This window comes from Mandrillus leucophaeus, unplaced genomic scaffold (assembly GCF_000951045.1).
Source record: "Mandrillus leucophaeus isolate KB7577 unplaced genomic scaffold, Mleu.le_1.0 Scaffold326, whole genome shotgun sequence".
In the NCBI taxonomy this organism is placed as follows: Eukaryota; Metazoa; Chordata; class Mammalia; order Primates; family Cercopithecidae; genus Mandrillus; species Mandrillus leucophaeus.
Window position 1 is genome coordinate 2010741 of NW_012103432.1, and position 12739 is coordinate 2023479.

The 12739-nt window shown below is 46.0% G+C and overlaps 1 protein-coding gene across 1 annotated transcript in view; it reads left to right on the top strand.

Moving 5' to 3' along the window:
- Positions 1-172: 172 nt before the first annotated feature.
- The window catches only part of POMT2 (protein-O-mannosyltransferase 2), a 47006-nt gene continuing 34439 nt past the window's right edge, over positions 173-12739 (top strand). Inside the window, exons 1-3 of the mRNA XM_011988287.1 lie at positions 173-204; positions 1230-1325; positions 9165-9249. Coding sequence (XP_011843677.1) covers positions 9190-9249 — 60 coding nt within the window. The 5' untranslated portion in view covers positions 173-204; positions 1230-1325; positions 9165-9189. The remainder of the gene's footprint in view (positions 205-1229; positions 1326-9164; positions 9250-12739) is intronic.

Consider the following 12739-nt stretch of genomic DNA (forward strand, 5'->3'; position numbering starts at 1 on the left):
CCTGCTGGCCTTGGTGACGCTGCTGTCCTTCGCCACCCGTTTCCACCGCCTGGCCGAGCCGCCGCACATCTGGTGAGTGATGGGAGGGACTCGGTGGCCACCATGGCAACCGCGAGGGGACGCCGCCCTCTGATTGGCCCGAGGGTACGGAGGAGGCGGGATCTACAGGAGGAGGGGCGGGGCCGTGGTGGAGGGGAACTTGAGGTACCGGGTGGGTTGGCCTCTGGCGAGGTGCATTCTCTGGGAGGGGGATCGTTTTGCTCTGGTAGTGGGGCAATGGGATTGTTAGGATCTGAGGAAGCAGCCCTCATGTCTTCCGCGTTATGTTACAGTGCATCACCTGGCTTGCAAATTGTGGCTTTTAAAGGTGCTTTCAACTTTCCAAAGAGAATTGCAAATTCTTGGGTACAGAATTTTCTAAGGCCTGAGTTCCGATATCTGCAGGATTTTCAGGCATCAACAGAGGGGAAAATACCTAACTGTGTACCTTTATCTTATAGGGCAAGGACAGTTTGGGTGTTCAGGTATGGTGACAAAAGGATTTTAAGAGGCAGAACTCTTCCTGTGAGAAGAGATTTATTTTCTTAAAGGTTTTAGCTTGTACTATCCAGATACTGGGTGTCAGAAATGGAACTCTTTTTTTCTTTTTTTTTTTTTTGAGACGGAGTCTCGCTCTGTCGCCCAGGCTGGAGTACAGTGGCGCGATCTCGGCTCACTGCAAGCTCTGCCTCCCGAGTTCATGCCATTCTCCTGCCTCAGCCTCCAGAGTAGCTGGGTCTACAGGCGCCCACCACCACGCCCGGCTAATTTTTTCTGTATTTTTAGTAGAGACGGGTTTCACTGTGTTAGCCAGGATGGTCTTAATCTCCTCGTGGTCTGCCCGCCTTGGCCTCCCAAAGTGCTGAGATTACAGGCGTGAGCCACCGCGCCTGGCCCAGAAATGGAGCTCTTTAAGCAAAAAGTAGGCAAGAAAACAGACTGTCAGGGTTGCTTTATTTAGAAATTAATAAATTAGCCTGTTATTGTGTCGTGACTGCTGGCAGAAGATGAGACTCCTGGGTTAGAGACAAAGGACCTTATTACGGGAAAGAGGATGCATGTTAGAAGCAGTTTCCCTTGCCATCCAAGTCCCACAGGGTGATGCTATGGGTTTAAATGGATGACTGCACAGGCAGTGGGTTGCATCCAAGTGAAGGAACGACAAGCTTGGAAAATCTGCTGTTTTATAGACGGCAGTACGCAGACCTCCTCTTTGTCCTGGAGGGAGACGCTGCCTCTTCTCTCAAGGTTGCTTGCTGCAAACACAACCCTGAGAAATGGCCCAAGTGCGATGCAGTCAGGGCCTTGCATTCTTGGTATACCCAGAATGATGTGTAGAGGCACGAGCAATCTGACAGCCTCTCTCGCTCCTCGATTCTGCAGTCTTGGCTTCTAGCAGATTTTCACATGAATATGCAACTCCCCTGGCTACTCTGATTAACCTGGCTGACAGAGGCAGGGACCAAATCTTTTCAGTTTGTCCCTTACAGCATTTAATTAAGGTTGTTGTCAATGGGACTCTAAGCAGCAGAATAAGGCCAGCTTACAGGATTTACCTCAACCATGCCCTCCAAAGTCCTGAATTCAGCCACATGTGAATAAGTCCTGGGGGCACCAAGGAATCTTATTTCAGACATCTGGTCTATTAACCACTGTGACCTGTGCACAGGAGTTCAGATTGATCTCTGATCTTTGTAATTACAGTAATTACAATAGCCCTCTACCCTTGTAAAAAAAAATTGTAAGAAAGTAACTACCAGGCCAGGCACCGTGGCTCACGCCTATAATCCTGGCACTTTGGGAGGCCGAGGTGGGCGGATCACCTGAGGTCAGGAGTTCAAGACCAACCTGGCCAGCATGGTGAAACCCCGTTTCAACTGAAAATACAAAACTTAGCCGGGCATGATGGCGGGTGCCTGTAATCCCAGCTACTCAGGAGGCTGAGGTGGGAGAATCACCTGAATCCGGGAGGCAGAAGTTGCAGTGAGCAACTTTGCATTCCAGCCTGGGCAACAAAGTGAGACTCCGTCTCAAAAAAAAAAAAAAAAAGTAACTACCATGATTAATGGAAAGATATTTTGTGACCCATTCTTCCTTACACTAACATATTACTTGAAGGAGTGCAGGCCACTCCAGGATTTTTGTTAGATTTTTATTTGGATCACCATCAAATTCGATTACCATTACAGTGGTTTAAACCACATGGGCAGTGTCACTGAATAGTTGCAGCCTCAATCACTAGACAAGGCATAACCTAAGGAGGGCCCCTAGGATCTCAGGAGAAGCATGTGATTTGTATCAGCCGGTTTGATAGAAGGTTGTGCTGATCTGTGTGTTTGCACACCTGTGAGGGAGGTCTGTGTTTGGGAGTTGGTGTTGATGTCATCAGGCACGTGGGAATAGTTCAAGACTGGCCATGTCCATGTGAGGTTTTGTTTTCTCTTTTTATTTTCTTTTTTCTTTTCTATACTGACCTACTAGATAAAGTTTTTTGTTTTCATAGTGAGATGACAAACTCAGCCACAGGTCGGATTGCCAGCCACAGTTGCTGCTTGACTTAGGTGGACCATATGAATGTTTGCCAGGCTTTGGTGCCTGGCAAACAAAGAGAACATTGTTTCCCTTCTCTTTACATCTCCAGGGGCCTAAGGTGTTCCTTCCCCAGATGCCAGGATTGTTTCTTTCCTTCCATTGCTACATAATTAGTGTGTCCTACCCTAGTACCTATAACTTCACCTTTTCTCCATTTATTCAATATCCAGACCTTTTAATACCCAAGGGCATTGTTAGAAAATTGACAGAGGCCCATTATGTCTTCTACCTTGACACATGTGGGCCACTGTAGGGGGACTTTAAAACCACTGTACCCAACCAAATGATCATTAACTTTATGCTGTAGCACCAGGCCATTCCAACAAGGCAATCTAGTGACTGAACTAGAATTAAGTCCGAATTACATAGATAGCCTCCTCCTCCCAGCTGATCTGGGCTTTCTGTAAGGCAAAAGATGAACCATGGCCAGAAATGGTCAGGGAAGAATCTTAAATTTTCAAAATAGGTTTATATAACCCTCCACCCCTTTTTCCTGATCATTACCCAGTTGGTAGGCAGAAGGAGATGAACCCTTTCTGAGAATGGCTGCCTTAGGTGACCAAACTGCTTCACTAAGGTGTGCAGACCGGGAGGAGGTTAAAAACAGAGTCAGAAATCTTTTTGAGTTGATCTTTGAGGGAACTATTCAGTACTTGACAATATCATGCCTGTGGATGGTAGGGAATATGGGAGGTCCATCGAAATACCTTGGCTATTGACTGTTGACACTGTTGGGTGGCCGTTGTGACAAAAAGGTATGCCACTGTCAGACTGTAGATGGTTTGGAAAGCAGAAAACCTGGCAGAGCTTAGTTCCAAGGGCCACAGTGGTATCCACAGCGTCAGATGATTGAACTGGAAAAGCAACATCAGCACTGTAACCTGAAAAAGTATCAGCAGTAGCAAGGTACTGATGAGAGCCTGGGAGAAGGGAATAAAGTCCTAATGTCAGTCTCCCAGGAGCAGGTGGGGTCAGTGCCCCTTGCAACGTGGTTTCCTTTACTGCAAGACAGGCAGGCCAACTTTTGGCAGGAGTCACAAGTCTGGCACGCAGTAGTGGCTTCTGCCTCAGAAACATGTAGTCCCTTACATTGTGCCTGGTCCACGATGGTAGATGTTTCCGTACCTGTTGCATGAATCCAGGTGGCTATGGCCGCAGTCTTGGGTGGTGCAGGCTGGATCAGCAGTTTGATCCCAGTCAGTCTTATGAGAGTACCTGCCCTTAGTGTGGGCACCTACATGAGTGATCCAGTCTGTCCTCATGGCAGGCAGCCATGATGTGTTCACAGTTCTCACTTTCATCTCTCAGTATTTAGTCTTCCAAGTGGCATACCAAGTGCTTCAATCCTTACTGCCGTCAGCCATCCAGAGTTGTCACTGGGGCTAAGTGCCTGGTGGGTAACATCAGTTTTTAACTCAGCCTAATCATTGGTGAGCCAGGCCTAAGCATTTAGAGGAACCCTTGTGAATCAGGGCCCTACTGAACCAGCAGCTTGGCTTCAGGCAGTGGAGAAAGTTGTTTCTCCCAAAGTGGGAGCTGACACTTCTTCACGGAAAACCAAGATGCCTCTAGGGCCAGCCTGGCTATACTCTTTTTTTTTTTTTCCCAAAGAGATGAGGTCTGACTTTGTTGCCCAGGCTAGAGTGGAGTGGTACAATCATAGCTCACTGCAGCCTCAAACTCCTGGGCTCCTCCTGCCTCAGCCTCCTGAGTAGCTGACACTACAGGCATGTGCCACCACATCCAGCTAATTGAAACAAATTTTTTAAGAGATAAGTTCTCACTATGCTGCTAAGGCTGGTCTTGAACTCCTGGCCTCAAGCCATCCTCCTGCCTCAGCCTCCTGAATAGATGGGATTACCAGCTCTATTCTTGAATGTACTATTTCCATGGGATCAGTGAGGCTTGTAAACCCTTCCCTTGTTATCAGTAGATTCCCACTGACCCACTCCAAAGTGGGAATACTAGGCCAGGGAGTCCTGAGGCCTCTATGGGTCTGGCAATCAATTTCAAAGCGTTGAGTAGTTAACTAAGAGGTTAATAGCTGCCCTTTTAGAAAGGGTGTGCTTGGTACCTATGTCCAGCAGGTGGCACTGTGATTCTGGTGCATGGCTCTCAGTACGCCAACAGCCAGGAAGTTTTATTTATTTATTTATTTATTTATTTATTTATTTATTTATTTATTTATTTATTTGAGACAGAGGAGTCTCAGTCGCCCAGACTGGAGTGCAGTGGCTTGATCTTGGCTCACTGCAACCTCTGCCTCCTGGGTTCAAGCAATTCTCTGCCTTAGCCTCTCGAGTAGCTGGGATTACAGGCGCCCGCTGTCACGCCTGGCTAACTTTTTGTATTTTTAGTAGAGACAAGGTTTCACTATGTTGGCCAGGCTGGTCTCAAACTCCTGACCTCAGGTGATCTGCCCGCCTTGGCCTCCCAAAGTGTTGGGATTACAGGTGTGAGCCACCGTGCCCAGCTGCCATGAAGTTTTTAAACCTGTGATTTATTTCCTTTCCCTTCCAGGGATGTGGATTTTTATCTTCTGGACCACCAGGAGAGGACAGGATCACCTGTCTACACACAGCAGCCCTTGCACAGGATAATCCTCTTTGACACTTATGGGATCAGTATCAGCTATACATTTAACACTGGAAGCCACAGGAATAGTACACTGACGAGGCCCAAAGAGCTCTGCGTGGAATGTCACTTTAACTTCCCTTCCCTATGGGGAGCATGGCTCAAACGTTACCAGTTTAATCTGGACACTTTTTCCCCTTGAACTAATGCGTCTAGAAGGCCTGCATCAGGGGCTATGGTGACAGCAAGCCAGAGATTTTGCCATTTCCCAGTTGGAGAGTGTGGCCGTGCTGGATGCAGGAAGTGAGGAGAAACTTTTTCTCCTCCTTTAGCTGTTCGCTAGGCTCAGCAGCATGACCTCCCCAGTGTTTCTCCCCCAGGGTTAGGACTAAAGCGCTCCCTTTAGTCCTTGTGCACACTGCTACAGCTCTCCCTGCAGTTCTGAGTGTCTGCAGTAACCTCGGTGCCTAGCACATCCTCCCCGCCATGAGACACGGTAGAGTGGAGATGTGGGACCTCATATCCAGCAGAGCCCTGAGTTTGCCCCTCTCCTCCCTGGGGCTCTCCAGCATTGGGGCTCTCCAGCATACTAGGATGGGTGTGTATGACCTTCAGTCCCCTTTAATCATCTCAGTCTTTTATTTTTTTGAGACGGAGTCTCGCTCTGTCGCCCAGGCTGGAGTGCAGTGGCGCAATCTCGGCTCACTGCAAGCTCCGCCTCCTGGGTTCACGCCATTCTCCTGCCTCAGCCTCCCGAGTAACTGGGACTACAGGCGCCCGCTACCACGTCCGGCTATTTTTTTGTATTTTTTTAGTAAAGCCGGGGTTTCACCATGTTAGCCAGATGATCTCGATCTCCTGACCTCGTGATCCACCCGCCTTGGCCTCCCAAAGTGGTAGGATTACAGGCGTGAGCCACCGCGCGCGGCCCATCTCAGCCTTCAAAGCAGCTGCGGTTGTGGTAGAGTGGGAGGGATCGTGGGACATAAACTGAGAGAGTGGCTCTGAGCCAGAAAGCAAGGCATATTTGTATTTACTTTTGGCTTGAGTACACAGCTGCCCCAAGGATCTTTCAGTGTTTTCATTTTACTCAAAGTTCTGTCTTATATAGCAGGGTCCTATTGCCGCACCATTTGTTGAAGCGTTGGAGACTTGTTGATTGAGCAGCTGCATCCATATTGCCTTTTGGCAGGGGCTGCTGAGCTTGCTGCCATTGTCATGATCACTCCTCTTCCTCCTTTTGCCCAGACCACAGGGCAATAACCAGGGTGACATTCAATGGCTTGTTTCAATCCTACCTCTTTCCATCAGTCTCTGTAATAGTGGGACAGTGGGGGACTCTTACTACCCCATTGCCGGCCCATGGAGGCCCTCATTCTTTCTCTTACCGAAGACTATGTCTCTCCTCCTCCTATGCTTGTCTCCACATTGTCAGGGGCTCGGGATTGTATCTTAGCTACTTACAAGCTAATAAGTTAGCCTGTCACTGTTGTTTGCATGCCGAAAGAAGACAAAGTCTTGGGTCAGAGACAAAGGACTTTATTTCTCATGGCACAGCAAGTGGGATGTGCATCAGCATGTTGGCATCAGTTTCCTTTGCCCCTAAGTCCCACGTGGTGCTGAGGGACTGGATAAATGCTTGCACATGCAGAAGGTTGCATCACAGCTGAGTAATATTAAGCTTGGGAAATGTGCTGTTTTATGGCAAGCAATAAACAAGACAGCCCTCTGTCTCAGAGAGAGATACTAACTCTTCCCTCAAGGTTGTTTACTGCAAACATAACCTTAGAAATGACCTCGGGAAAGATGGATCGGGACATTGCATTCTTGGCATACCCTGAAAGGCCTGGAGGAGCACAAGAGAGCCATGGAGGACTGTCTCTGCTAACACAAGCAATAAAAGCCAGGAGGAAATATGAATATTACAACTGGTTTTACTTCGGAAACTTTTGAAGTAAAAATCTGGAGCCCAGGCCGGGTGCAGTGGTTCACACCTGTAATCCCAGCACTTTGGGGGGCTGAGGCAGGTGGATCACCTGAGGTTTGGAGTTCGAGACCAGCCTGGCCAACATGGTGAAACCCCATCTCTACTAAAAATACAAAAATTAACCAGGGGCTTGGTGGTGGGCACCTGTAGTCCTAGCTACTTGGAAGACTGAGGCAGGAGAATCGCTTGAACCCGGGAGGTGAAAGGTGCAGTGAGCCAAGATTGCGTCACTATACTCCAGCCTAGGCAACAAGAGTGAAACTCTGTCTCAAAAAACAAACAAAAAACAAAACAACAACACAAAACTAGAATCCTTTTGTTAGTATGTTCCCAAACAGATTTAAAAACTAGGACAGTTTAAATAGGGTCCAGCAGGGATGGTACTTTATAGTCTACAGAATTCTCTCACATGTGTTACCTGAGTTGAGCTCTAAGGCCTCCCTGGGAGGTGGGCAGGGCAGCTAATATCATTGTCTTAGTTTTGTAGATGAGATAAGAGGAGTAGAGAGAATGAGTGATTTTGCCAGGTTGTGCCATTAGTTAGCAGTGGAGCTGGGACTGGATCTCTCTTTCTGCAAATCAATTTTGTTATGCCGCTTTGAAGTTATTTCTCTCTTTGACCTTACCATGCCAGTGTCCTCATCGCGTGTCAAGCAATGTGTTTAGCAGGTGCTGAAATAGACCTATTCTTTTGCCTATCTTGGACCCACCGAGTAAGATATAGAAAGAACCCTAGATTTTTAGGTAAAGCATGTTTTCCCTTTATGTAGTAGGTCACTAATGACTGCTCATGACTTGGGGAATTGATGACTACTAGAAAGTAACTCTTCTTTTGAGCTGCAGGGAGAAAATAACAAATAGAAAAGGCCAGGCTCTGCTGGATGACTTGGCTGCCTTCCCAAAGCCCTCATGTATGGTGTAGAAAGGTGTATGTGCTTGTATAAAAGAGGACTTTGCATTGTGTTTGAAAGCCTGTTTATTCAAATCGCTTATTTACTTGCAAAATAACTTAAGCAGTGAGGATAGGTTTTAGATGTGGTCTTAATTTAGTAAGAAAACCTTCAACTTTTATATACGAGTTAGTATAAGATCAGCCAGATCACAGTTAGCAGCTTACTTGTCACAGGGTTGCTGAGCAAAGTGAGACTCCTGTGACAATCATGGTTTATAGTCTCAACCCTGACCAATAGCCTGACAATGTTGTAATGGACCTTGTAATAGCAAATGTTGTCTCAGAAGTCAACAGACTTGGAAGAAACTTTTTTAATTTAAATTTTTGTTTACACTGGCTACTTGGAGACAAGAAAACTCTTTTTTTTTTTTATTTTTTTTATTTTGTTGAGAGGGAGTCTTGCTCTGTCGCCCAGGTTGGAGTGCAGTAGCGCCATCCTGGCTCACTGCAAGCTCCGCCTCCCTGGTTCACGACATTCTCCTGCCTCAGCCTCCTGAGTAGCTGGGACTACAGGCACATGTCACCACTCCCGGCTCATTTTTTGTATTTTTAGTAGAGACGGAATTTCACCGTGTTAGCCAGGATGGTGTCGATCTCCTGACCTCGTGATCTGCCCGCCTCAGCCTCCCAAAGTGCTGGGATTACAGTTGTGAGCCACTGCGCCCTGCCAGAAGAAAACTCTTACTACAAACCTTTCCATATTATGAGAAAACTTCTTGTCCTTTTAAAATAAATAGAAACTCAAGATACAGAGTAAGTATATGTATATTTAACTCAATTGGTAACTGGCTGGTGAATATTTGCTCACCTTTCTCGTCTATCTAAATGAAGACCGGTGGCTAGCTTGATGTCTTTCTTCCTCAAATCACTTGTGTCAAAAGATTTTTTTTTTTTTTAATCCAAACTTTTGCATTAATTGTTTGAAATGCACAGCCTTTAATTTTAACCATGCTTTATTAAGGCCATTTGGATTTTATGATAATTTTAAAATTCTTGTTTTTCTTTCTGTGTTTCCTTTAGTTGGGATGAGACTCACTTTGGAAAAATGGGAAGTTACTATATCAACCGTACGTTTTTCTTTGACGTGCACCCGCCTCTCGGAAAGGTGAGCAGTGTGGTGAACAGCAGCTCTCTGGTCTTGGAGGATCATTCCTAAGGGCTGGAGCCACATCTTGATTTTGGATTTGGGGCTTGTAGAAAGAGTTTGGGACTTGTAGAAAGAATTTTCTGATGTTTCAGACCAGCTACTTTCATGGAAAATCTTTGGTGTTTTTTAAAGGGTCCTCTGGGCTCGGAAATGGAAAGAGGGCCCATCAGCTGAGGGAGGGATGAACAAAAGTGTGGCACAGCCATACAGTGGAATACTATTTGGCCATATAAAGGGATGAGGTTCTGATACGTGCTACAACATGGATGAACCTAGAAAACATGCTAAATGGAAGAAGCCAGACACAAAAGGTTACATACCCTGTGATTCCACTTATATGAAATATCTAGAACTGATAAATCCACAGAGACACAAAGTAGATTAGTGGTTGCCAGGATCTTGGGGAGGGAGGATTAGGCAGTGACTACAAATGGGAGTGGGGATTCTTTATGGGGTGATGACATGTTATGGAATTAGGTAGTGGTGATGATTGCACAATCTTGTGAATATACTTAAAACCACCCATTGCGCACTTTAAACTGGTGGATGTTATGTTATGTGAATTTGTCTCAATTTTAAAAAAGAAAAAAGAAATAGGAATACACTGCATGAAGCAGAAATAGCTCAGGAGGCTGATGTCCATGTGGGGCTGACTTCTTTCTCCCTTCCCATGCCCAGCATACACATTGATCTGTTTCTCTCACATGTTTTGCCATTAGAAATTCCACCAATTAGAATTCACTTTACTCTTTTTGTGTTTGTTTGTTTGTTTTGAGACAGCCAGTTTGTTTCGTGCCACCCAGGCTGGAGTTCAATGGCACAATCTTGGCTCACTGCAACTTCCGCCTCCCAAGTTTAAGTGATTCTCTTGCCTCAGCCTCCTGAGTATCTGGGATTACAGGCGCCGCCACCATGCCCGGCTGATTTTTGTATTTTTAGTAGAGACAGGGTTTCACCGTGTTGGCCAGGCTGGTCTTGAACTCCCAACCTCAGGAGGTCCACCCACCTTGGCCTCCCAAAGTGTTGGGATTATAGGCATGAGCCACTGCGCCTGGCCCATTTTAGTCTTTTAAAAACAAAAATCTCTGAGAAAGCTCTCAGATTAGCTCTGGAATTCACGCAAGGCTTTCTTCCTAACTGGAGACTGAAATCTTGGGCACCAAGGGGACAGGAATTTTCCTGTGAGGAAGTGAGGAGGGATTTTGGAGCATATAGTACTTGGGGGATAAAGGTGGGAGCAGGAAAGCCAGGAGGAGGCAGGGATAATAATCTTTTATCAAAGATCACAAAGATCACCTATGGTTGGGCTTAAGGAAGCATGAGAGCAAGGGCCCAACAGGGCGGAGGGGTGGAGGGGGAGGTAGAACAGGTAGCCTATTTCAAAACTGGCTCTGAGCCCAAGAAAAGTGTAGAAAGTATTATGCCTCTTCCTATCTCTTTTATACTATAACAACAATAACTATACTATAACAACAATAACAAGAACAATTAAAAACATTTATTCTGTTCTGGTCACCTTAGAGGCATTATCTCATGTAAGCCTCAGAACAACCTTATAAAGTAGGTATTGTTGCATCCCCATTACACAGATGGGGAACTGAAGGCAGATAAGTAGTTTGCCATAGGGAACCAAGCTAGGAAGTGGCAGAATCAAGATGCAGACTGGCATAGAGCCTGCTCTCTTAATCATGACACCACACTACCTCGCAAACTTGCCTTGGCTCTCTCCTCAGACTACATCTGTTACTACCATAGAATTAAGCAACAGACGTGTTGAGTATTTGCATGGAGCTCGCCTGGGAACGAGACTTCTGATGAAGATTTTTCATAGGAAACCCAGCCCAGTGTTTCTGTGGGGACTGCTTATTCTTTTTTGGAGTTTTCCTGGTGCTCAGCGCACTGTGGACATGTGCACAGAACTGGCTGATTTGTTTAATTTACCTAAGCCTTAGGCCAGGCGCGGTGGCTTACGCCTGTAATCCCAGCACTTTGGGAGGCTAAGATGGGCAGATCACCTGAGGTCAGGAGTTCGAGACCAGCCTGGCCAACAGGGTGAAACTCCACCCCTACTAAAAATACAAAAATTAGCTGGACATGGTGGCACACGTCTGTAGTCCCAGATGTTTGGGAGACTGAGGCAGGAAAACAGCTTGAACCTGGGAGGTGGAGGTTGCAGTGAACCAAGATCATGCCGCTGCACTCAAGCCTGGGCGACTGAGCAAGACTCCATCTCAAAAAAAATAATAAAATAAAATAAAATAATAATATACCTAAGCCATGCCTTCCTCACATCTCCTTGCCCGTGTGAAGGGAGAAGTGTGAGGGTTCTCAGGCTGCCCTCAGGGAGTGCATCTGCACCCCTAATTTATCTCGTGTTCTGTCTGGTTGAAAGAGAGTGATGAGCAAACTGGAAACCTGTGAAAGGGCACAGTAGCTTCTGCAGGTTCTGAGGCCAAGGCAGTCAAGGAATCAAAACCCCTCCAAGTGGCAAGCAGGAATTTTTTTCCTTCGCTACTGAGGCCGAGACCCGCTGCTTCACATTGGCCCCCAGCCCTGGGCATCTGGCAGCTCCAGTCCTACAGGAACTTAAAACATAAAAAAGCCTGCACATAGCAGAAAATGCAGTCAGCACAGAAGGAAGTACGAGGTCAGAAGCCTCCTTCAGAAGGTGTCAGAAGCCACCACATTTCTAGTCCACAGAGGTAACCACAGTCATCTTTGTCAATAGTTTCTTATATTTCTCTAACAATTTTTTATGCAAATAAAAGCGTGTATGTTTTTATATATGTACATATGAACAACACATTATATATACACACAATTCTTTTTAAAAACTCAAATGGGATAAGACTATAATTGTTCAGCAACTTGTGTTTGAAACATGATATATCTTCTTTCCACATTAGCATATGAAGATGTGCTTCATTCTTTTTAATGGCCGTGTGTCATTCTGTTATGTAGATGTGCCATAAGTATTTACGCCTCTTCAGTTGGTGGGCGGCATGTAGGTTATTTCCAGTTTTTAGCCATTACAAAAGATATTGCAGTGAACATCCTTGTACATATATCGTTGTATAGTTGTGAAGGTATATATGAAAAATTCCCAGCAGCCAAGCTAAAAGTCAAAGAATATACACATTTAAAATTGAGTTAGATATTGCTAAGTTTTCCCGCAAAGATGTTGTAAATCATATATATTCCCACCAACAGTGTATGACAGTGTTTTCTTCCCCACATCATTGCCAGCACTGGTATGATCATACTTTAAAAACTTCGTTGGCCGGGTGCGGTGGCTCATGCATGTAATCCCAACATGGGATTTGGGAGGCCAAGGCGGGTGGATCACCTGAGGTCAGGAGTTTTTGAGACCAGCCTAACCAACATGGTAAAACCCCGTCTCTACTAAAAATACAAAAATTAGCCGGGCATGGTGGCAGGTGCCTGTAAT